The following is a 24,276-nucleotide window of genomic DNA, read 5'->3' as shown; positions in this document are numbered from 1 at the left end:
TCAAAACAATATACTGAGACTTTAGTTATCTATTTAGCCAAGCTGTGCTCAGTGCCACACTGTTGCCCAAATGCCACTATGATGCTGTGCCAAGCTAGCCCAAGACACATTGCTGCCTGAGGTGAAAGACAAGAACACACCCTTTTCTCCATTTAATGCACATAATTCAATATGATGGGCACTTTTATTTCAACACTGGTCATGGGGCAATGCCCTCCACCATATTTGAGGGCAGCAGGCTAGTTTAGGGGTCACAGGGCAGGCAGTGTGGCATCCAGAGCTACGCCCCTTAAACCCTCACTGCCACAATAATTGCTAGTAACCCTTCTGGTTTCTTAGGGAGGGGAAAACCCATCAGTAACTAAAATGGTCACAGTGCAGTGTGCATACAGAAATTGTTCCTCATTTCACACTCCAGTTAGATAAACAAGGAAGTTGTTCTTAATTGTAGAAATGGGGCTCGGGAACTCGTTCTCAAGTTAACTCGCTGCAGTTAATAGGGTCTTGGACAGGAGAATTCAAACCCCCAATCTGCCATTTTGGAGCGGGGAGGTTGCATCCTCGTTGGCACTAGCCAATAAACCCCCCAAAACATGGTGCTTGAGGCAGGGAAGGGGTCAGGGATAGGGGAGAAACTTGAATTAGTTTGCATTTGTAGCCAAATCTATCAATTCTACACTTTCTGAAACAATATGCAAACTGAAGCACAGCTATCCTTCAGAATTCTGTTATCAGAATTTTGCAACGCAGTTCTGCAACCTATCAGTGTTTACAAAAATAGCAATAGGAATGCGGTGGTCTACACCACTGAGCCTCTTGGTTAGCAGTTCAAATCCCCCTGATGGGGTGAGTTCCCGTTGCTCTGTTCCAGTTTCTGCCAGCCTAGCAGTTTGAAAGTTTGTGAGTAGATAAATAGGTATCGTTGCGGCGGGAAGGTAAACAGTGTTTCCATGCTCTCTGTCTTCCATCACGGTGTCCTCTTGCACCAGAAGTGCTTTAGTCATGTTGGCCACATGACCTGGAAAGCTGTCTGTGGACAAACACTGGCTCTTTCGGTCTGAAAGTGGAGATAAGCGTCACAACCCATAGTTGGTTTCGACTTGACTTAACTGTCCAGGTGTCCTTTACCTTTTTTTTTTTACCTTTACAAAAATGCATAATTATTAAGGAAAATAATACAGAGGATTGCTGTGGGAAATAATGAAGGCAGTGTTTAAAGGCATATGTACTCAAGAAAAATGAAGACTCATTAAAATGTAGAGGTCACCAAAGACACAGAACAGGAAGTCTCCTCTATGGAACAAAGGCACAGGACAACAAGTTCAAAACATGAAAAAGCATAATTTAGGGGGAAATGTGCATGAAAATGAAGATACTAGTGAAAATATCATATGAAAAATACATTATATTAAGAAAATTGCTTGCAAAAAGGTGAAAATTAGTCAAAAACTGCCTCTACAAATGTGTTTATTAAGAGAAATTCACACTAAAATGCTGGTGAATTTTCAGAAGGATTTTTTTAAAATTGCAAATTGCTGCAAAATGGGGAGAGCCAAATGAAGATTGGAAGAATGAGAAATAGAGAGAACTGAAATTGACACATCCTTTCATCCTTAGTGCTGGATCCCATGCCAACTGCTGCTGGGACAAAGAAATAGAGTAATGTGGAAAGTAGAGTCCACCCAGGTTTGGTATTTAGGCCTGTGTTTTTTAACTTATTCAGAAGATTCGTGAATGGTGGCTCAGGGGAGGGCATTCTCTCCCTATGTTGTGGAACTCTCCATAGAAGTGTGCCTGGTGCCTTCATTATATAGCCTTTGGCAAATGCTGAAGATGTACCTCTTTACCCTGACATATTTTTCGGACCCACTTTATTTCTGTGAATCTAAGTTGTTTTCAACTATTTTTAAGATTGTATTTTAATTGTTGTAACCTGCCCTGGGACCTTAGAGTAAAGGGTAGGTTATTATTACTACAGTGGTACCTCGGGTTACATACGCTTCAGGTTACATACCCTTCAGGTTACAGACTCCGCTAACCCAGAAATAGTGCTTCAGGTTAAGAACTTTGCTTCAGGATGAGAACAGAAATTGTGCTTTGGTGGCGCGGTGGCAGCAGGAGGCCCCATTAGCTAAAGTGGTGCTTCAGGTTAAGAACAGTTTCAGGTTAAGAATGGACCTCCGGAATGAATTAAGTTCTTAACCCGAGGTACCACTGTACTATTATTGTTAATAATAAATGAATGAATAATGGTATGGAGTTAGGAGTGAGGTGGTGAAGTTGCTGATGATACCAAATGGTTCAGTGTGTTTTTGTGAAAAGCTCCAAAAGATTCTCTCCTGATGGGATGAACAGTCAGTAAAATGGCAAATACAGCTCATTGTAAGCAACTATAAAATGATGTACCCTGGGGCGTTGTTTTTTTTTGAAATTTTGCATATACTCTCAACTGACCGGGAAAGAGATCTTGGGGTCATAGTGGGGACTGAACTTGAATACTACTTATGGGAACTGTTCTAAACTTGTGGTTTCAGCATTTCATAGTTCCTTTTTGCTTTAACTTCTAGTCACAAGCATAAACAAACCATTCATTACCTCAGTACCAACAAGACCATGAGGACCACACTCAGCTGCCTTCTTCTGGGTGAGTAGGAAATTGATAGGCTAAGACATTCAACATAAGCAAGGAGAAATAGCTCAGAGGAAGAGCAAATTGCATTGCATGTAGAAAGTTGTTGATTCAGGCTGCATATGCCCCATATATTTAAAGGGATATTTAAAACACATTCGCCCCCAAATGGTTCTGGGCATGGTAGTTTATGCTATAATTCCCAGCACCACCAAGAAGCAAAAGTTCTCAGGATTCTTTTCTCCCTCCCTCCCTCCCTCCCTCCCTCCCTTTTTGCAAGGGGATGTGCTTTAAGTGTGTTATAAATGCATGGTAGTATGTATGTACTGTTAGACAGGTAAGATACTAGCGGGTGATGTGAAAGACTCCTGTTTTCATTGGAAAAATGTCGGAGGTTGTGCTTTTAGGACTGGCTTGTGCAGGAACTTTCAAGTTTCATTGTGATGCAGTACAATGAATTGCTGTGAAGACCATTTAGCCAAAGCCTCCATCACACCCCATTTCCAACTCAAGTGGCAGACTCTGATGTTCTGGGTGGTATTCAACTAAATAAAAGCACTAGTACAAGGGTAAGCACTAATGCAATTGGACCTCCCCCCTCCTACCCCTCTATGCACTGCACACTGCCCCCAACTCTGCTTTGGAGGGTTGAAGAATCCTACAGAAAAGACACAGGGGGAATGGGAGGGGAGGGGGGGGGAAATTCTGCTGCATTGGAAGAAACCCTTGCTTTGAGAGAACATTGTTCTTGGTGCTATGCTGAATACAACCCTTTGTAATTATGATTAAGATGGAAGCGGGGAGAGGAAAGGGACAGACACAAACCTGGAACAACCAAAAAACATTGGAGGAAATCCATTTCTGCAAAATGTGAAGAAGTCTCTGGCATTTTAAAGATGAATGTACAGAATTTTATAAGGAAGAACTTTCTGCTTTAGACATTTGTTGCCTCAGCAATGTTTCTTTTTTAAAATAAAACTCAGTATGGGGCTTTCAATCCTGGCAAACAGCTGTTTTTAATATCGTTTTTTAAATATTGGTCCTAGGATTTGTTATTTGTCAAGGGATTTGTCTTGGATTTGCTGTTGTGCACGAAGATGAAAGAGGTAAAAATTATTTTCTCCTGGAGAATATTTGGAAAAATGTGGGAGCAATTATTGATTCAATTTTTACCATTGTTTACTATTATTTTAATGTTGTTGAAGAGGGCAATGTTCTTGGCCTCTACTCCTTCCAGATATCCATCTATTTAAGAAATGTATTTAATCAGATGATCTATCAGCACATGTGATGGTCTTGCAAAAGAGTACAAATTTTGGGAAAAGATGATGAAGGAAATTTCTGAATAATAGACCTCAATCTGTGGTTTTTAAATATTTTTATGGGTCAAATATAGACTTAATATATAACCATAACATAGGAACTGAAAGTAATGTCAAGCTGCACATGCATTGTCCTCTGTACCAGACTTTGGAATGAAAATAAAAGGGTGGAGAATTCCTGATGCATGGGTTTCACTTCAGAAGATGGCTAGCTAATTTGCAACTACAAGATCCGGACAGAAAGTGAGATGGGGAGAATTAATATGGGCAGCAGTCAGCTCCTTAGTTGAAGCCCAGGGACAAAGGTTAATCCCTCTTTCTTTCCTTTATCTGCTGAATAGTCCATAGCGTTTATATTATGTACACATCCTATCCTCAATGCAGTAGAAAGTACTTCCATGTAAAGATATCTTGTTCATGGGACTCTGCTTCTTTAAAAAATGTTAACAATTGCTGTTTCTTTGTAGGATCAGGTGGTCCACGACAATGGCGATTAGATAAAATTTTGAAGCCTTATGATATAGGTATGTTTTGGACCATGTCTGCATCGTTAGCACCTGTAAATCCCATGCTGGAGCAATTGAAAGAAAGGGTCACAATGCACATTGCTCTGTGGAGCCTGACACGGAACAACACGGCATTTGCACTTAGAATCATAGAATCATAGAGTTGGAAGAGACCACAAGGGCCATCGAGTCCAACCCCCTGCCAAGCAGGAAACACCATCAGAGCACTCCTGACATATGGTTGTCAAGCCTCTGCTTAAAGACCTCCAAAGAAGGAGACTCCACCACACTCCTTGGCAGCAAATTCCACTGTCGAACAGCTCTTACTGTCAGGAAGTTCTTCCTAATGTTTAGGTGGAATCTTCTTTCTTGTAGTTTGGATCCATTGCTGCGTGTCCGCTTCTCTGGAGCAGCAGAAAACAACCTTTCTCCCTCCTCTATGTGACATCCTTTTATATATTTGAACATGGCTATCATATCACCCCTTAACCTCCTCTTCTCCAGGCTAAACATGCCCAGCTCCCTTAGCCGTTCCTCATAAGGCATCGTTTCCAGGCCTTTGACCATTTTGGTTGCCCTCCTCTGGACACGTTCCAGTTTGTCAGTGTCCTTCTTGAACTGCGGTGCCCAGAACTGGACACAGTACTCCAGGTGAGGTCTGACCAGAGCAGAATACAGTGGCACTATTACTTCCCTTGAGCTAGATGCTATACTCCTATTGATACAGCCCAGAATTGCATTGGCTTATTTAGCTGCTGCGTCATACTGTTGGCTCATGTCAAGTCTGTGGTCAACCAAGACTCCTAGATCCTTTTCACATGTACTGCTCTCAAGCCAGGTGTCACCCATCTTGTATTTGTGCCTCTCATTTTTTTTGCCCAAGTGCAATACTTTACATTTCTCCCTGTTAAAATTCATCTTGTTTGTTTTGGCCCAGTTCTCTAATCTGTGAAGGTCGTTTTGAAGTGTGATCCTGTCCTCTGGGGTGTTAGCCACCCCTCCCAGTTTGGTGTCATCTGCAAAATTGATCAGGATGCCCTTGAGTCCATCATCCAAGTCGTTGATAAAGATGTTGAATAAGACCGGGCCCAAGACAGAACCCTGTGGCACCCCACTAGTCACTCTTCTCCAGGATGAAGAGGAACCATTGATGAGCACCCTTTGGGTTCGGTCAGTCAGCCAGTTACAAATCCACTGAGTGGTAGCATAGTCAAGACCACATTTTACCATCTTCTTTACAAGAATATAATGGGGCACCTTGTCAAATACCTTGCTGAAATCAAGGTAGGCTACATCCACTGCATTCCCTTCATCTACCAGGCTTGTAATTCTGTCAAAAAACGAGATCAGGTTAGTCTGACATGCCTTATTTTTCAGAAATCCATGCTGACTATTGGTGATCACAGCATTCCTTTCTAGGTGCTCACAGACTGTTTGCTTAATGATCTGCTCCAGAATCTTCCCTGGTATTGATGTCAGACTGACTGGGCGGTAATTATTTGGGTCCTCTCTTTCCCCCTTTTTGAAAATAGGGACAACATTTGCTCTCCTCCAGTCTGCTGGGACTTCGCCTGTTCTCCAGGAATTCTCAAAGATGACGGCCAGTGGTTCTGAGATCACATCTGCCAGTTCTTTTAATACTCTTGGATGCAGTTCATCTGGCCCTGGAGACTTGAATACATCTAAACTAGCCAAGTATTCTTGTACTTTCTCCTTAGTTATTCTGGGCTGTGTTTCCTCTGCTGAATCATTTGCTCCAAATTCTTCAGGTCAGGCATTGTTTTCTTTATCGGAGAAGACTGAGGCAAAGAAGGCATTGAGGAGTTCTGTCCTTTCTGTGTCCCCTGTTTGCATTTCACCATCTTCTCCTCTGAGTGACCCCACTGTTTCTTTGTTCTTCATTTTGCTACAAACATACCCATAAAAGCCTTTTTTGTTGCTTTTAAAACCTCTCTAGCACGCCTGAGTTCATTCTGTGCTTTAGCTTTTCTGACTTTGTGTCTACACGTGCTGGCTATTTGTTTGAATTCCTCTTTGGTGGTTTCCATTTTTTCCATCCCTTTTCCATTCTTTGTACACATCCTTTTTTAATCTTAACTCAGTTAAAATTTCTTTAGATAGCCACCCTGGCTTCTTTAGGCACCTTCCATGTTTCCGTCTCACTGGTATTGCCTGAAGTTGTGCTTTTACTATCTCCCTCTTAACAAACTCCCAGCCATCATGAACTCCCTTTCCTTTTAGTATTACTGTCCATGGGATCTCACCCAGCACTTCCCTAAGTTTTATGAAGTCGGCTTTCTTAAAGTCAAGAAATTGAGTCCTAGTATGCTTGGCTGCTCCTTTCCGCTGTATAGTAAACTTCAGAAGAGCATGATCACTCACGCCTAATGATCCTTCCACTTCTACCCCACTAACCAGGTCATCAACATTGGTTAGGACCAGATCTAAAATGGCTGTTCCTCTTGTTGCTTCTCCCACTTTCTGGACAATGAAGTTGTCTGCAAGGCCAGTGAGGAATCTGTTTGACCTTATGCTCTTGGCTGAGTTTGACATCCAACAAATATCTGGGTAATTGAAGTCCCCCATTACTACTATCTCCCTTCCTTTTGCATGCTTGGCCATCTGTTCCAGGAAGGCATCATCTATGTACTCTGTTTGGCTTGGGGATCTATAGTAAACTCCCACAATGAGGTCACTGTTATTCTTCTCTCCCTTAATTTTGACCCAAATGCTCTCACTTTGGCTTTGAGGTTCTAAATCTTGGTTCTCTTCACATGTATACACATCCCTGACATATAACACCACTCCTCCTTTCTTGTCTGGTCTGTTTCTCTGAAATAGATTCTATCCCTCCATTATTACATTCCACTTGTGGGACTTATCACTTGTTATGAATCAGCGTGTAAATGTTATACGAAACATGTACAAGCAACCCCATCACACAGCAGAATTTGCCAAAAACGTGTAGGCCATTGGCATGTATTTGATTGTCACAGTATGTACACATTAAACCATGACAGAATCAACTTTAAAGTTAATACAACAGCCTAAAGGATAGTGACCTGAGTGGCAGTGCGAGCCTTGCCTCACCTTGGATCAGACTGATTTAACTGACCAATTGTGTCGCAAATAACTCGGTTCTGTCCCCTTCCCCCAACATAAAGCTTGTCCCTCTAACATTAAGCTTGTCCCTCTAACATTAGGCCTGCCCCCCCAAATAAATCCTGGCTATGCCCTTGGCTGCCACCATGTTATTCTTACTGGTATAATGATGTAGAGCCCTGACCCTCTCAGAGACTATCAAGCCAGTATAAAATGGAGAGGGTTTGAAAATATTGCATAGCCAGCTGGTGGCAGTTCTTTCTAAAAGTATTTTGCATGAAAATCAGTGAGCTCATACTGTTTATATACTTGTCATTGTGCTAGTTAGTATTGCTAAGTATTACTGCTTATATACTTGCGGATTAAATATTTTCTCCTTGTACACTTCTTCCTCGGGTGGCGCTGTGGTCTAAACCACAGAGCCCAGGGCTTGCCGATCAGAAGGTTGGTGGTTCGAATCCCCGTGACAGGGTGAGCTCCCGTTGCTCGGTCCCTGATCCTGCCAGCCTAGCAGTTCGAAAGCATGTCAAAGTGCAAGCAGATTAAAATGTACCACTCCAGGAGGAAGGTAAACGGCGTTTCCGTGTGCTGCTCTGGTTTCGCCAGAAGCGGCTTAGTCATGCTGGCCATATGACCCAGGAAAACTGTCTGCGGACAAACGTCGGCTCCCTCGGTCAGTAAAGTGAGATGAGTGCCGCAACCCCAGAGTCGTCTGCGACTGGGCTTAATGGTCGGGGGTCACCTTTACCCACATCTTCCTAAGACCAACCAGTTCTTCTCTGCCCTCAGTGCAGGAGGGCACAGCTTGCCTGTGGAATACCATTTTTATGTTTTCCTCTGTTTAGTTTATGTGGATGATGAAGACAGTATTACCAGTGACAATGACACATCCGTAGACTGTGGTCCTAATTCTGTTTCATATAATAAATCCAGCTGTGTCTGTGAAGAAGGATACAGGGAAATGACAACTTTGGGAACCAGTCACACCAGTTGTGAGAGTAAGTGTGTTAATTCTCAGATCCTTTAAATGGCATCTACTTGAGCTGCACAGTGATGAAATTTGATATTCAGTCATTGCTAATGTCATAACCAATGGCAATACGCCATTATTGTTCTGTCAATTCTAAACTGTTTCTCATAGGGTTTTAATTGTCCTTGTTTCAACTGGCTTCTTTATTGTATGTTTTAATAAATGACGTTTCACTCCTCTCTTATTGAATTGCTATTGTGTATTATAATCACAAATGAATGTCCTAATTGATTCTATAGTTGTAAACTGCTTACAAGTCATTCTGGAATGCAAGAAGTATATAAGTTAATAAATAACACTGGGGTTTTAGCCATCCCAAAGGGTAGAAAGTATTTCTTTATTATCAATAAAATCCTAATTCTGTAGGTGGAAAGATGGTGCAACTGTCAGGATCAGAAGCCGAAGCTCTTTAGGCACAGATATCAGCAGAGGATTGCTGCAAAACCTGGTGGGTTGAGGGTGGGGGCTACAATATATTCTTCACACATAGCAGTCTTCTCTTACACATATAAGCTTAAATGATTATTATACAAAAGCAATCCGTGCTAGACCCCAGTTCAATACATTCAGAAATAACTAGTAGATATAATTTTTGATCAGAACAAATGGTGGCACAATCTGTCATCTCCACACACATAACAAGCACACAAATCGTACAAGTTTACATGGAGCCCATGCATTGCATGTTAGTTGTACATTATGTTTTCTTTACAGAAATTCCCTACCACTGCCAACCAGATATTGTAAGACAAAATGGTGGTCTAGGGGTGTGTTTCAATGCAACAGAACCAGAGGTATGTGTGTTGTGATATGTGTGAAATTAACACAGTTCTGTAAATCTGATATGCTTAACCTTACTGGGTTGATTGGTATGCTAACACTGTCAATGTTTCTTCTTTGAAATGCAAATGGTGTTTCTCCCCACTAGAACAGTAGTGCTAAATGCAGATTAGATGTTTTCATTGTTAGCTAACTCACTCTCATTCTCCAAATCTGTTGAAAATTGAGAAAACTGGAGGGAAGGAGGAAATTGGACAAGGAAAATGCTTGATTCATGTTCTACTCACTCCTTTACTTTATGGATAAAGGACATTTAAAAAATGTTGAAGTGATTCCTTCCCATCTTCTGGAAATTTGTTTCTTCAGCTGGACGGGTGGGTGGGGAAAACTATTTTCAGCTGATTAGAAAAATAATTATTGGAACACATTATGAAAATCCTGTGCTAAGCATGTGTGGGAGGCAACCTGCTTATGATTTCTATATGCGGAGCTAATTACTCTATATATCCTCGATATTCATATATATATATATAATATTTTGTATTGCTCATTGTTTTAAAGTTTACTGGTTGTAAAATGCTTTTGTTGTATTCTGTCTTTGAGACTTTTATGTTCGTCACTAATAAATGTAATAAAAATTATTATTATTATGTTCCAGACCTCACTCTGATGTTAAAGACAGGGTGTGTTAAGAAAGGGATTGGGGGAGGGTTGTGAAAGAACCACTGTTTTTGTGAAGAGCTGCTGGAAGGAAAGGGAGGAAACTGAAATAGGTCTTATCTGCCCAACATCTCTGTGAAGTAAGTTTGGCTGAGAGATAATGGGCAGATCCACCCCATACATTTACAACATATTCAATGGACAATAATCACACGACTTCCTTCACAAAATCCTGGGAACTGTAGTTTGTTCAGAATTCTGCAAATTGTAGCCCTGGGAGGGGGGAACTACAGTTCCTAGAATTCTTTGGGGGAAGTAATTTGCCTTAAATGCACAACTGATCTGCCCAGCAACATGGCCAAAGCTCTCCTAGTGAGTGTCATACCTAAGAGGGGATTTGAATCTGGGTGTCTCTAATCCTAGTGCAACCATTATAACCACTATTTGGCCCAGCAAAATATTTTCTGCTCATGCCTGGGGCAATATCAGACCATTTGACGTAACCCAGCCTATACTACTTTTTTGGGGGGTATTTCATTGTATTTCCTTGTCAGCTGATCTCTGCCAACACGCATTTCTTCTCTTCTCTTAGAATTACTTCAGCCATAACAACAGTTTCTACTGCTCAGTGGTAGGGCCAGCCTTCAATGTTTTTTTATCCTTCTGTGAAAATGGCAGTATGATACCAACTTCCTTGCAGGTAAGGCTTCCCAAGAACTGAGGCAACATTTGGCCACAGCATCTCCTTCCTGAGAGGTTCTGTGCCTTCCTGTTTGCAAGACTGTGTGGTTTCCTACTGTGTACTGTGGTCAGTGAAGGATGGGTGGATCTATGACAGTTTACACAGACAAGGCTTTCAATGTTCAAAACTGTTTCATTTCAAACAAATAAAAATATGGAGATCATGTGGCCCTGCAGGTGTTATTGGACTAGAACTCCTATCATCCCTACCCATTATCCATGGGAGAAGAATATAGAAAGAAAGATAATATTTTTTGGTCTTGAAGTGGTCTATGTAGTTGATATAAAATTGTAAATTTTGTTGTTGTTTCACAATTAAAGAACAGACACGTAGATATTTTGTTTTGCTCTAGGATAATGTACAGCCATTGAGCCGTACAAAATCTACTGTGCTATGTACATATGCTGAGAATTCATTCATTTATTTATTGAATTTTTATACCGCCCTATACCTGAAGGTTTCAGGGCGGTTCACAAAAAAGATCACAATATATGAAAATAAAAACAATAATCCAATAACCTTCCTCTCCCCAAAGAGTCACATTTTAAATTTCAGCCAAATTTCAGCCAAAGGCCTGGTTAAAAAGGAATGTTTTTGCCTGGTGCCTAAATTTCAGCCCAATTTCAGCCAAAGGCCTGGTTAAAAAGGAATGTTTTTGCCTGGTGCCTAAAAGTGTATAATTAAGGCACCAGGCGAACTTTCCTGGGGAGAGCATTCCACAAACGAGGAGCCACTGCAGAGAAGGCCTGTTCTCATGAAGCTACCCTCCTGCCTCTCTTGAAGAACTGATTGTAAGAAGGCAAGCAAGGTTTTGAATTGTCATGTGGTTTCTTTGCTTCTTGTAATGCTGCAGGACACAGTGGGCTCCGTTGACAAACTTCTTGTCAGCAGTTCCCTACAGAGTATTGAAACAAATGAGGAGCGTGTATCAGCTGTGACATTGGTTTTGGACGGACTGGCCTCAGCCGCAGTTGCAAAAGCTATTGCATCTCCAGAGCACCAATCTCAGACTGTGGTTACTAACTCAATAGGTAAGGAGAATTGTCCATGGCATTTTCTTGGCAGGGATACTGGAGTGGCTTGTCAGTTCCTGCTCCAGGTGGATCACGTTTAGTCAAAACTCTCCACCATGACCTGTCCATCTTGGGTGGCCCTGCACCGCATAGCTCATAGTTTCTCTAAGTTGTTCAAGCCCCTTTGCCACGACAAGGCAGTGATCCAACTACCACACAATTGCGCTCATTTCACATGCTAGCAAGGTTATGCTTAAAATTCTACAAGGTAGGCTTAAGCAGTATGTGGACCGAGAACTCCCAGAATTGCAAGCTGGATTTCGAAGGGGCAGAGGAACCAGAGACCAAATTGCAAACATGCGTTGGATTATGGAGGAAGCTAGAGAGTTCCAGAAAAAACATCTACTTCATTGACTATGCAAAAGCATTTGACTGTGTTGACCACAGCAAACTATGGCAAGTTCTTAAAGAAATGGGGGTGCCTGATCACCTCATCTGTCTCCTGAGAAATCTCTACGTGGGACAAGAAGCTACAGTTAGAACTGGATATGGAACAATTGATTGGTTCAAAATTGGGAAAGGAGTACGACAAGGCTGTATATTGTCTCCCTGCTTATTTAAGGCTGGACTGGATGAATCCCAAACTGGAATTAAGATTGCCAAAAGAAATATCAACAACCTCAGATATGCAGATGACACAGCCTTGATGGCAGAAAGTGAGGAGGAATGAAAGAACCTTTTAATGAAGGTGAAAGAGGAGAGCGCAAAATATGGTCTGAAGCTCAACATCAAAAAAAACTAAGCTCATGGCCACTGATCCCATCACCTCCTGGAAAATATAAGGGGAGGAAATGGAGGCAATGAGAGATTTTACTTTATTGGGTTCCATGCTCACTGCATATGGTGACAGCTGTCACAAAATTAAAAGATGCCTGCTTCTTGGGAGAAAAGCAATGACAAACCTAGACAGCATCCTAAAAAGCAGAGACATCACCTTGCCGACAAAGGTCCGTATTGTTAAAGCTATGCTTTTCCCAGTAGTGATGTATGGAAGTGAGAGCTGGACTATAAAGAAGGCTGATCGCCAAAGAATTGATGCTTTTGAATTATGGTGCTGGAGGAGACTCTTGAGAGTCCCACAGACTGCAAGAAGATCAAACCTATCCATTCTGAAGGCAATCAGCCCTGAGTGCTCACTGGAAGGACAGATCCTAAAGCTGAGGCTCCAATACTTTGGCCACCTCATGAGAAGAGAAGACTCCCTGGAAAAGACCGTGATGCTGGGAAAGATGGAGGGCACAAGGAGAAGGGGACGACAGAGGATGAGATGGTTGGACAGTGTTCTCGAAGCTACCATCATGAGTTTGATCAAGCTGCGGGAGGCAGTGGAAGACAGGAGTGCCTGTCGTGCTCTGGTCCATGGGGTCACGAAGAGTCAGACACGACTAAACGACTAAACAACAACAACAACAGAGATTTAAGAGGGCTTTCAAAGCTGCAGCAGCAGCAGCAGCAGTGGGAGAAATGTTTTGTTTGTTTTCATTTTATATTGCTGAAACCCAGTGGATAAAATTCTGCTTCTCCTTTCCTTCCTTCCTTCTGTTTCCTTGTATTTCTGTTATGATGCTAACAGAAAGCCATGATTGGGGATTGTTTACCAACTATATTGGAAGGTTGAGAAGGAAGGTTTGGAGATTTTGAGAGATTTGTCGCAGATAGGGATGGAAGAGAATTCTGTTTGGTCTGCACTTTAAACAGAACATACATGATTTGCAATTAACAGACTTATACATTGAGTGGAACACAGTTAAAAACTCTCCTGCATACAAAGGGGGTTGGGGGATGAGTACAAAATGTGTATATAAGGAGAAAATGGATGAAACCACACAAACATTTTTCTTCAAAAAAAAAAAAAAAAAGGTGCAGTAAATGGGATGGAACAGACTTATTATTGAAGCATGTGAAACCGACTTAAATGGAAATAAGCTGATCCATACACCCCTAGTCATTTATAGTGATGGGTGAGCTCTCAATCGCTAGATTGGGAATGAGCTGGGCTTTTTGTGAACTTTCATGGTTAGTGTTTGGAAAAGTCAGTGTTTCATGGTTTGTGTTTCATGACATGTGTGCTCCTGCCTTCATGTCTGTTGTTGCAGCCCGTTCTGGGATTTGCTTTTTCATTGTCCCACAAACACATTGTTAGTCATCATGATGTGTATCTAAGAACCCATGTCCCTTCTTTGCTCATTGTAGTGATCCAAACCCACATAATAAGTGAAGAGGTTATTTCAAAAAATGAAGCTCTGCATTTAGAGGCTCAAGAAGACCAAATGACCATTGATCCCAGAGCAGTGATTGACAGGTTCGCCCAAGGTATGCTTTCTGCTCATTTCTCAGATAACACTTGTTCAAGATAAAAAAATAGCCACTTATCACAGTGCTTCTAAATCCCTTAGAAAAGTACCTTGAATATTCTCTTTCTTCAAACACACCAAACTTTTTACTATCTTTACCATGTACTTTTAACTAGTTTCATTGACTGTCAGCATCAATTTGACCTGTATTTCTCAGCAGTAAAAAAGTGCAACCTAATTGTACATATTTGAGAAGGAGGTCCAGTCTTCAGGTACAAACCACTGGCCCTGGCTGGGAAATGAGAATCTGGGACTTGTGGCAGGACAACTAGAAAATATGACTCCCTATCCCTTGTGGCTGGCATCAGGATGTGGTGTCCCTGTGCAGGGACAAACAGTGCATTGTGCAGACAGCAGCATGAGAAATTTATATGTGTGGAATTGCCTAAGGGACAATCAGATTCTTACTCCTGCAACACTCTATTCTACCAAAGAAAAGTACATGTGTGTATCTTTGGTATGTGACATGTATTTTCACTATTCTGCCTCCGATATTCTTTCTGTCTCTTGCAGGTCCTGTCGCTGTGGCCTTTATGTCATACAGTGGACTGGGATCACTCCTGAGTGGGATTCTTCTGCAGGATGAGACTCAGCAGAGCAGGGGAATTCTGGGAGAAGTTTTCCGCATGAACTCCAGGATGCTAAGCGCTTCCACCAGCCGCTGGATGAGGAATATTTCCAGCCCTGTCAACCTCACCTTTCGTCACCTTGAGGTGTGTAAATGAATTCTGCAGAGGAGATCAGGGAAGTGTTTTTTCCGTTCATATTGTGAATATCTATTAAGTTGTGAGAGAGACCCCTCCCCCAATGTCAAGGAAAATGTAGAGCTGGGACAAGACCCTCAGCTGAACTCCCTGTATACATCTAAGCTTTGCTCCCTGACACTCAGATTCACAGGCAGGTATCCTAGTTTATCAGAAATGTTGTTGTAGACATACCGTAGTTCCTTCTGTTTGTCATGTATTCTTTACCTGTTACTTTGCGGCTCCTATTCTTTGCATCAGAAAGACGCATAACTTTCAGTGGACTTTCTCCAGATCTTCCTCCAACCCTTCCCCTTTCTTACAGAATAAAGTTCCCCAGGAAAAAGTGGTTTGTGTCCACTGGGACTCTGCAAGCAGAAGTGGTGCCTGGTCCCCTGAGGGCTGCCAGCTCCTCCAGTCTAACAGCACTCATTCAGAATGCAGCTGTCAGTACCTGTCCAACTTTGCTGTGCTGATGGCCCCCACTCCCAAACAGGTAAGTCAGACTTAGGCCTGACAATGTCTGAGTTCCCTGTTGGAGGAAAGAGTGAAAGACCAGACCCTAAGTCACCACTAATCCATTTATTTTGGGTCTTGTTATAGTACCGTATTTCATGGATTAGATAGTGTGAGGCTACTCCAGAGTTAGTGGTGGAGAAACACGTTCATAGAATACTTCTGCAAACTGCTGCAGGTTTCTCTGTCATCATTAATGGTTAAAAGGGCAATTCAGACACCTGATGTGCCACACTGGTGAGGGGGTGGAATCAGGCTGAGGTGCTGCACACCAACTTTTTATTGTATTTAAGGCATAACTATTAGGTTTAATAGAAGATAGATAGATAGATAGATAGATGATAGATAGATAGATAGATAGATAGATAGATAGATAGATAGATAGATAGATATAGATAGATAGATAGATAGATAGATGATAGATAGATAGATAGATAGATGATAGATGATAGATGATAGATGATAGATGATAGATAGATAGATGATAGATAGATAGATAGATAGATAGATAGATAGATAGATGATAGATAGATGATAGACAGATAGATAGATAGATAGATAGATAGATAGATAGATAGATAGATAGACATTTCAGCAAGATGCTCAAGATCACTTTAATTTCCCTTATGGAATCACTGGAGCTTGTGAAAGCTGAGGATTTTGTTCCTTTATGGAATCAAAATCTGCTAGATGCAGTGTAAAAAAACCATGTTTATCAAAAGTCAGTTTTTGGTTCTGAGAGCCACTGTCCTGTGTTACAGGGAGCTCTGATCCTCTCCATTATCAGCTACATTGGACTGATCATCTCGCTCGTCTGCCTCTTCTTGTCCATTGTTACCTTTCTCTTTTGCCGCTCCGTCCAAAACAGCAGCACCTTCATCCACCTGCAACTGAGCTTGTGCCTCTTCTTTGCAGACCTCATCTTCTTAATCGGAATTGACAAAACACACAACAAGGTATTTTGGCACATCCTTGAAGGATATGGCAGAGACTCGATAACTCTGCTCACTAACCCATCCAGTCATGCACTCTGATCCAAAGCAGTACAGGATTCTAGTACTGAGTACTGACAAAAGGGCGCCTTTTATTTCCATTCCAGATCCTGTGCTCGGTCATAGCTGGGACTCTGCAGTACCTCTTCCTGGCCTGCTTTGTGTGGATGTTCTTGGAAGGTGTGAACCTCTTCATCGTCGTCAAGAACCTGAAAGTGGCAAATTACGGCGGTACCAGCAAGTGCATGAAGATATCCATGTACCTCTGTGGCTATGGGCTCCCTGCCATGATAGTTGGCATTTCTGCAGCAATTTCACCCGGTTCCTATGGGACCCATTATCAGTAAGTGTCCGTTTTAGAATATAGGGAGGCAGGGAGATCTGCAAAGGTCATCCTTTGAAGTCCTCTGTTTAAAATAATTGGATTGCCCATGTAACTAGTGCACCTCAATCTTGAATGTATTTACTGATGGATTTTATTATCACTCTACAGACCCAGGTTTGTGGGCTAACAGACACAAAGACCAGCTAAGGTTTTCCAAGCCCTTTCCACACACCCCAACACAATAAGGAAGTGGTAACTGTGATCTTAGTTAGAACGTCACTGGGCAGTTGTGGATCCCACCTTCCCTGCAATCGCTGGATCCTCCTCCATCTATATTCAAATGGACATACTGGGCATTAGACATAAAACAGAATCAATCTGCATTGGGTTTCTATTTTCAGAATGAAACTACATTTATGAAAAAGTGTTTTTGAGGGGTATATAGTGAGGAATAGTTCCAGACTGTGTGGACTAGTTAGGGGAAAACAAACAAACAAGCTGAGTGAACACTGAATGTAGACTATATAATGTTGTGTACATGTAGCCGTGTTTTCAGGTGTAACTGCAGTTTTGGTGTTTGTGGGTTTTCCAAAAGTTATGTTGATAGTATTTCTTTTTCCTTAGCTGCTGGCTTAACCATGAGAAAGGTTTTATCTGGAGCTTCCTGGGACCTGTCTGTGCCATAATCGTGGTCAGTAAAAATAGCTCTCATTCTCTAAAAATAACAGGAAAATGGGGCAAAAACACAAGAAAACACAGACTGCTTGTTGAACATCTCCCTGCTTTATAACTGCTCAAGGAAAGGAAATCTTTTATGGGCTGAGGTGCAGAATTCATAATTCTTGTTGTCAGCCAGATCTAGGCCAGGTCTTTGGCTTCATCTAATACTTGAAAGGAGTCCTGAGAGTTACTTCTATATTTGCCCTCATGCCTTCAGTTTAATTAGTTATCAATAATGTGCAATATCTCCTTTTTGCTACACTGATACGGGCTACAAATAATTTTGCAATGTCACTAGAAACTTTTTCAAACTGATAGTGAATCTGCATCACTCATCTAGAAGCTGGATATGAATAAAGTGAATTCCAGAGAGTTTGTTCATTGAAATGTCATCCTGATTGGTTTTCACAATATTTGCGGGAAGGTTATTCAATGACCCAGTTTATTATTTCTGCTTAGTTCATGGAGCAGTTACATGAGTTACCAGTACATTGCCCCATCATTTTATTTCCTGCAAAAGGTCTGGTGTGTGTGTGGGTGTTTTACAAGCGGGTTTATTGCATATAAGCACCAAATTTGTTTTCATTGCCCAACATAAATTTACTGCTTTGCAATTGAACCCCACTCACAAAATGCAACAGTCCTAAGAATTATGCTTCACATTTTCCCGTGGAGCACTTTTTATCCTTTCTCAAATTATTTTTCTTTTTCTCAGATCAACATTATGTTTTTCTGCCTTATTCTGATGATCTTGCATATGAAACTTGCATCTCTCAATTCTGAGATAACTACCCTCAGAAATACGAGGTAAGATAAACCACATAGTAGTGCAAAATCCAGCTGCCCAGTTTTAAGTGGTGATTTAAAAAACTGGACTTAGTGATTTGGCACCTGAGTTACTGGAACACTTCAGACATTGTAGCAAATCTTAACTGCTTTCCATCGCTACCCACAACTTTTCCAAGTCTTAGGAAGCTTTGGTTTCCTTCTATTAAACATGAGTGGAGAACGTGTACTTTCAAGGACAGCCACTGAGAAAAAGAGGGTTGTCTGGGATTCGTTCAGATAATACAACTTCCCAGTACTGCCCTTACCTTTTCATGACATCCATGCTGTTGCCTTCCTCTTTTGTAGGTCACTGACATTTAAGGCAATGGCCCATGTTTTCATCCTTGGTGTGACTTGGTGTCTAGGCCTCTTTCAGTTTGGCCCTCTGGCTGAGGTAATGGCATACCTGTTCACAATCACCAACAGTGTGCAGGGATTCTTCATCTTCCTGGTGCATTGCTTGCTGAACAAGAAGGTAATGTATGGAACAAGAGAGGGTAGTACTTAGAGCAAGCAATATCAAATAAAATGTGGGCAATAGGATACAAGTGTCATTTAAATTCTACTCAATATTGATCCAGAGCAGATTCCAACATACAGTTAGCGGATTAAAAACTTAGACCAGAGGCAATGAATATTTCATCCAGCAGAGCTTTACTGCTATTGAAGGCAAATGAGCATAATGGTCTCAAATCCAATACATTCGGGATTGGCACTGTCCATAAGAAATCCAGTTGCAGCAGACTTAACTTAAACTTACAACTAACCCACAGAACACCACACCAGACGGAAAAGAGATAGAAAGAGAAAGTAAGTGAAACCCAGGCTCCTTCTGGCCCTACTATTATAGTCGGCATGACCTTGACAGAAAGAGATAACAAAACCAGTTTAAACCAGCTGTACTCAGCTTCTCAAACATCATGAAGTTTCTTTCACACAGAGAAGCTTTCAGAATCCTCTTGAACTAAGTAGAATAGGAAAGATCTCTACACATCAGATCAATAGTTTCTGTACTAAGAAATGTAAATTGACAACAAGATATAACTTAGTGCACATTTTCAAGGCTGACTCCTGGTTTGTGGACCGTTGAACAAGGGACAGTTTTGTTCCTTGCTCCCTGCAATACTCACTCCAAAGAAACAGAATTAGATTTAGTGTTTTTATGGGGAGACTAGAAATCTTTTCCTAGTAGCTTTGTATTTTGAATCCTCAGGTGAGAGAAACATACTGGCGTTTGATTTCTTGCAAGAAAGATATCAAGCCTCCTGCTTCTGACATGACAATGACTTCTGTCCCCATCACCAATCCCACGGTAAGAAAGGTGCATAATCCAGATATCTTAGCAATAATAATGTGGTTACCCTTGCCTCTGCCAGGTATTCATGGCATTCCATTGGATATCTGCACATTTAGGGGGCAGATATGCTTCTCCAGCACATGCCATCCTCCTAGTAGAAATATAATCTCTCCATAGATTGTAGCTGGGAGAAGATAGCTGGGCCATTATCTGGGTATCATATGCCTGGCTAGAAAGAGTAATGCTGGTGCAGGTTCTGAGATGTCTATGATTTCTGTACCTGTCAGTGTCCCCATGGTAAGACAGATGCATGATCCAGACATTTTCTCTAACCAGCAGTGATATGGTTAACCTTGCATCTCTCAGCCCCTAATATTCACAAAATTTCACATTCTTAGGACATCTGCCCTTTATAGGTGACAGATTTGCTTCTCCAGGGCATTTGTTCCTCCTACTATGAAATGCCATCTATTCACAGATAGCTGAGCTGTTGTGGGATTTTTATATACCTGGCCAGAAAGAGCAATGCTGGTGTAGGCTGTGCATGATGTGGTACCTTCATTTCTGGGAGTTTTTCTCCACCTTTCTGGTTCAGCAGTAAATTGCTGAGTCAAGTGAAACCTTGATGCAACCTCGATGAACTCTAGAGAGCAATCAGAGCTCTACCTGTAATAAAAAACACCACTTTGACCTGTGCTGTGCTGGACATTTTGAAACTTTCTTTTTCAACCATTCATTGTGTGAGAATGAAAGACTCCCAAAATATCATGGGGGTGGAGAAAAGAAATTTCTTGGAAGTTTTGAGAGGGGTTTCCTTTCTTTAACTTCATCAGGTGGCCAAAGGTTTTCTTTTTTACAAGCTTTTTATTTTATTTTAATCCCATTCTGCTGAAATGGTGCAAAGCTCTTACTGCAGCTTCCCAATGGAAGGGAATTTCAGCCCAGCCTTAATTTCAGGCTCATTTTTTAATAAACTATTTGGTTTATAACCCTAGTACTGATCACTGCCTTGCAGGGTTTAACAGAGAGGAACACGTGGGAGGAACATGTTGTTCATTGTGCAACCTGGAGCTCGCACAGCAATTGCGCCCTAATTGGTCCCCATACCATCGCATGATTGCAGTGCAGCCAACTTAGGATGCAACAGATTTTATAGATCCAGTATTTCATGGAATGTTTCGTAGGAAATGTGTTCAGATATTATGGATTACAGTTTTAAAAAGGACTGCTTTTTACTATTAGAGTTGCAGGTTGAGTGTTGTAGAAAATTCTCCTTGCTGTTAAATGCTGGTTTCTTAAAGGCTGAAGTGGCCGATAGGTTTCTGTGTTAAAGGTAGACAGACTCACATATTCTGAATTTCGCATTCTTTTGCTTATGTATCATAGCCTGTGACCTAAGGAACTTCTTTCCTTATCTTTTCCAGAGGAAAGAGGAAAGCACTGCTTCAGGGAATCAGCAGATGGTGGGATGGGGCGCAGAGCCATAATAAAATACCATGTTTTGGTCTCTTCCTTCTGCATCCAAAATACAACTGCATGAAACTGGACGAACTACAGGAATTTTTCATATCCAAGCAATTATTCCTTGTTTGGTTGCCTTCCAGCTTTTTAAGGTACCAGGATTAAATAAACCATGGAAATCCTCATTTTCAAGACATTTCCTATTGCTATTACGATACACTGTAGATCTCAAACACTCCTGTTGCCCGTTGAAGTTTTAGGTAATACAGTGGTGCCCCGCAAGACGAAGGCCTCGCAAGACGAAAAACCCGCTAGACGAAAGGGTTTTCCGTTTTGGAGGCGCTTCGCAAAACGAATTTCCCTATGGGCTTGCTTCGCAAGAAGAAAGCCCATAGGGAAATCTCCGGGGACCTCTTTTAAATGCTAGCGGTGGGGAGCAAAGCCTTCCCCCCCCTCCGGCCTTCAGAAGAGGTCCAGGAAGGCCGGCGGGGGCCGAAAGGCTTTGCTCCCCACCGCCAGCATTTTAAAAGCAGTCCGGGATAGCAGGGAAGCACTTCCCGCTATCCCGGATGGCTTTTGATGGCAGGCGGCGCGGGGGGGAGCAAAGACTTTCGCCCCCCATCGGCCTTCAGAAGAGGTCCTGGACCTCTTCTGAAGGCGGGCGGGGGGCAAAAGTCTTTGTCCCCCCTGCCTGCCTTCCCGGGAGAGCGGAGAAACGCAGCGCTGCGTTTCTCCGCTCTCCCGGAAGGCAGGCAGCGGGGAGCAAAGACTTTTGCCCCCCGCCCGCCTTCAGAAGAGGTCCAGGACCTCTTCTGAAGGCCGGTGGGGGGCGAAAGTCCTTGTCCCCCCCGCCTGCCTTCCCGGGGGCTTTTAAATCGCCCCGGGACAGCGGATAATTCCTCCACTGTCCCGGGGCGATTTTAAAATGCTGGCGGGCAGCAGCGCTGCCGCCCGCCAGCATTTTAAGATCACCCCAGACAGCGGAGAAGTCCTCCGCTGTCCCGGGGTTTTTAAAATGCTGGTGGGCGGCAGCGAAGGCTTCGCGGGCAGCAGCGCTGCCGCCCGCCAGCATTTTAAGATCACCCCAGACAGCGGAGACTTCTCCGCTCCCGGGGCGATTTTAAAATGCTGGTGGGCGGCAGCGAAGGCTTCGCGGGCAGCAGCGCTGCCGCCCGCCAGCATTTTAAAATCGCCCCGGGAAGTCTCCGCTGTCCCAGGGGCTTTTAAAATGCTGGGGGACGGCAGCGAAGGGTTCGCTGCCGCCCGCCAGCATTTTAAGACCGCCCCGGGAAGGCAGGCGGGGGGGAGCAAAGACTTTCGCCCCCCACCGGCCTTCAGAAGAGGTTGGGGGACAGACTGTCCCCGGACCTGGTCTGAAGGCGGTTTCCATAGGAACGCATTAATTGATTTTTAATGCATTCCTATGGGAAACCGTGCTTCGCAAGACGAAAAACTCGCAAGACGAAAAGACTTGCGGAACGAATTAATTTCGTCTTGCGAGGCACCACTGTAGAACATGATGAGCTTAACAAAGCAATGGACATTGAACAGAGGAGAAGACTCATGGCTGTCACTGGGACTGCTTCATAGTGTCTTGGCAACAGTACCCTAATGGCAATAACTACTTACTTTAGGTAGCACTGATCAAGTCTGTACCTATATATGCATATTCATATTCTGGCTGAGGCCTTTGAGGCAAATTTTCCTTCGAAACCCAGGTTCTCACAAATATTTGGGAACAGAAGAAAAGCTCAGCTAATAATTTCACCTGCTGTCACTTGAGATGAAATATGTATACATATATGCATACATACACAAATACAATGATTCTTGAGTGTGGAGAGAGAGAAAAACACCAGGAAACACTGAACACGTTTGTTGTTATTTATTTTCTTTCCCTTTCCTGCCCCCCTTGTTGACATCGGAAATGGCGCCCTATCTTAACTCAGATTAACTATAGGATTTCACACATGAATCGCAAAAAGCAAAACCTTAGCTTTGGGACAGTTTATTAATTTGAGATTCATAATTTTCAGATTGTATACTCTATGCCATATTAGCAGGTTCTTAAAATACATCATCCTGATGATTATTTTAAAACAACACAATTGGAATCACTACTATTAGCTCAAATATCTTGCTATGAAGTTAAAATGAAATTTGGATAAGCTGATTACATGAACAGGCACAATTATTCTAGGTTGCCTTGGCAGCAAAACCTGTCTGTTTGCCCTGTCAAATGTACTATCATATTCTCAAAGGTGCTTGTTGAAAGCCTTTGAAGACTTGAGACACTGCTGCCAGCACGAGCCTCTGAGTGACCCAAACCTCAGTCCACATACCCCAAACCTATATCTGAGCCAAAGACTCCCAGAACCCTGGCTAGCCACTTGGGAAAATCCATCCTCAAACCACAAAGCTCCTCTGGTTGGAATTCTGACTGCTTGGACAGTCTGACCAACCAAAAACCCTCACAAATAACTTATCACCCCCTTTCTCCTCAACTGACAAATCTCAGCTATCCTACCAACAATTGACAGTTAACTTGCAACTGACTGGGACCACTAGTTGGCCAGCAAATGATTTTTTTCTCATGCTTGGAGTAATATTAGACCTTTAAACATGCCTGGGATCACTTAAATCACCACAACAGTTTCTACTGCTCAGTGATGGAGTCAGCCTTCCACCATCCCTCTGAGAAAATGACAGTGTGACACCAACTTCCTCACAGGTAAGCCTTCCTAAGAACTGAAACCATGTTTGGCCACAGCATCTCCTTCCTGAGAAGATCTGTGCTTTTCTTTTGCAAGACTGTGTGGTTTCCTTTTGTGTACTGTGGTCAGTAAGGGATAGGAGGATTTATGACACTTTACTCAGATTATGCTTCCAATGCTCAAAATTGTTTAATTAAGAAAAATGCAGGGAGACGATGTGGCCTTGAAGATGTTATTGGACTAGAACTCCTATCATCCTTATCCATTATCCATGGGAAAAAGAATATAGAAAAACAGATAATATGTATCTGTTTTGAAGTTGTCTATGTTGTTGGTATTAGATTAATTGTGAAAAAACCACAAAAATATAAAGAGTAGACAGGAAAGTACTTTGCTTTGCTCCACGTTTCTCTCTCTCTCTCTCTCTCTCTCTCTCTGTGTGTGTGTGTGTGTGTGTGTGTGTGAGAGAGAGAGAGAGAGAG

At 42.3% G+C, this 24,276-nt stretch overlaps 1 protein-coding gene across 1 annotated transcript in view; it reads left to right on the top strand.

Moving 5' to 3' along the window:
* The window catches only part of LOC310846141 (adhesion G protein-coupled receptor E3-like), a 34,169-nt gene extending 11,219 nt beyond the window's left edge, over positions 1-22,950 (top strand). The window contains exons 4-21 of the mRNA XM_083742208.1: positions 2,568-2,644; positions 3,676-3,735; positions 4,419-4,475; positions 8,405-8,557; positions 9,304-9,383; positions 10,622-10,729; positions 11,625-11,802; positions 14,038-14,157; positions 14,712-14,911; positions 15,267-15,437; positions 16,219-16,413; positions 16,557-16,792; positions 17,399-17,465; positions 18,210-18,301; positions 18,629-18,802; positions 19,541-19,634; positions 21,044-21,348; positions 22,594-22,950. Of these exons, the coding sequence (XP_083598334.1) occupies positions 2,614-2,644; positions 3,676-3,735; positions 4,419-4,475; positions 8,405-8,557; positions 9,304-9,383; positions 10,622-10,729; positions 11,625-11,802; positions 14,038-14,157; positions 14,712-14,911; positions 15,267-15,437; positions 16,219-16,413; positions 16,557-16,792; positions 17,399-17,465; positions 18,210-18,301; positions 18,629-18,802; positions 19,541-19,634; positions 21,044-21,106 (2,079 nt within the window). The 5' untranslated portion in view covers positions 2,568-2,613 and the 3' untranslated portion in view covers positions 21,107-21,348; positions 22,594-22,950. The remainder of the gene's footprint in view (positions 1-2,567; positions 2,645-3,675; positions 3,736-4,418; positions 4,476-8,404; positions 8,558-9,303; positions 9,384-10,621; positions 10,730-11,624; positions 11,803-14,037; positions 14,158-14,711; positions 14,912-15,266; positions 15,438-16,218; positions 16,414-16,556; positions 16,793-17,398; positions 17,466-18,209; positions 18,302-18,628; positions 18,803-19,540; positions 19,635-21,043; positions 21,349-22,593) is intronic.
* Positions 22,951-24,276: the final 1,326 nt, after the last annotated feature.

This window comes from Podarcis gaigeae (genome assembly GCF_964106915.1).
Source record: "Podarcis gaigeae genome assembly, chromosome: 6".
NCBI classification, from domain to species: Eukaryota; Metazoa; Chordata; class Lepidosauria; order Squamata; family Lacertidae; genus Podarcis; species Podarcis gaigeae.
Note: the sequence above shows the minus strand (reverse complement) of the source record. Positions and strands in the feature narration are given on the sequence as shown.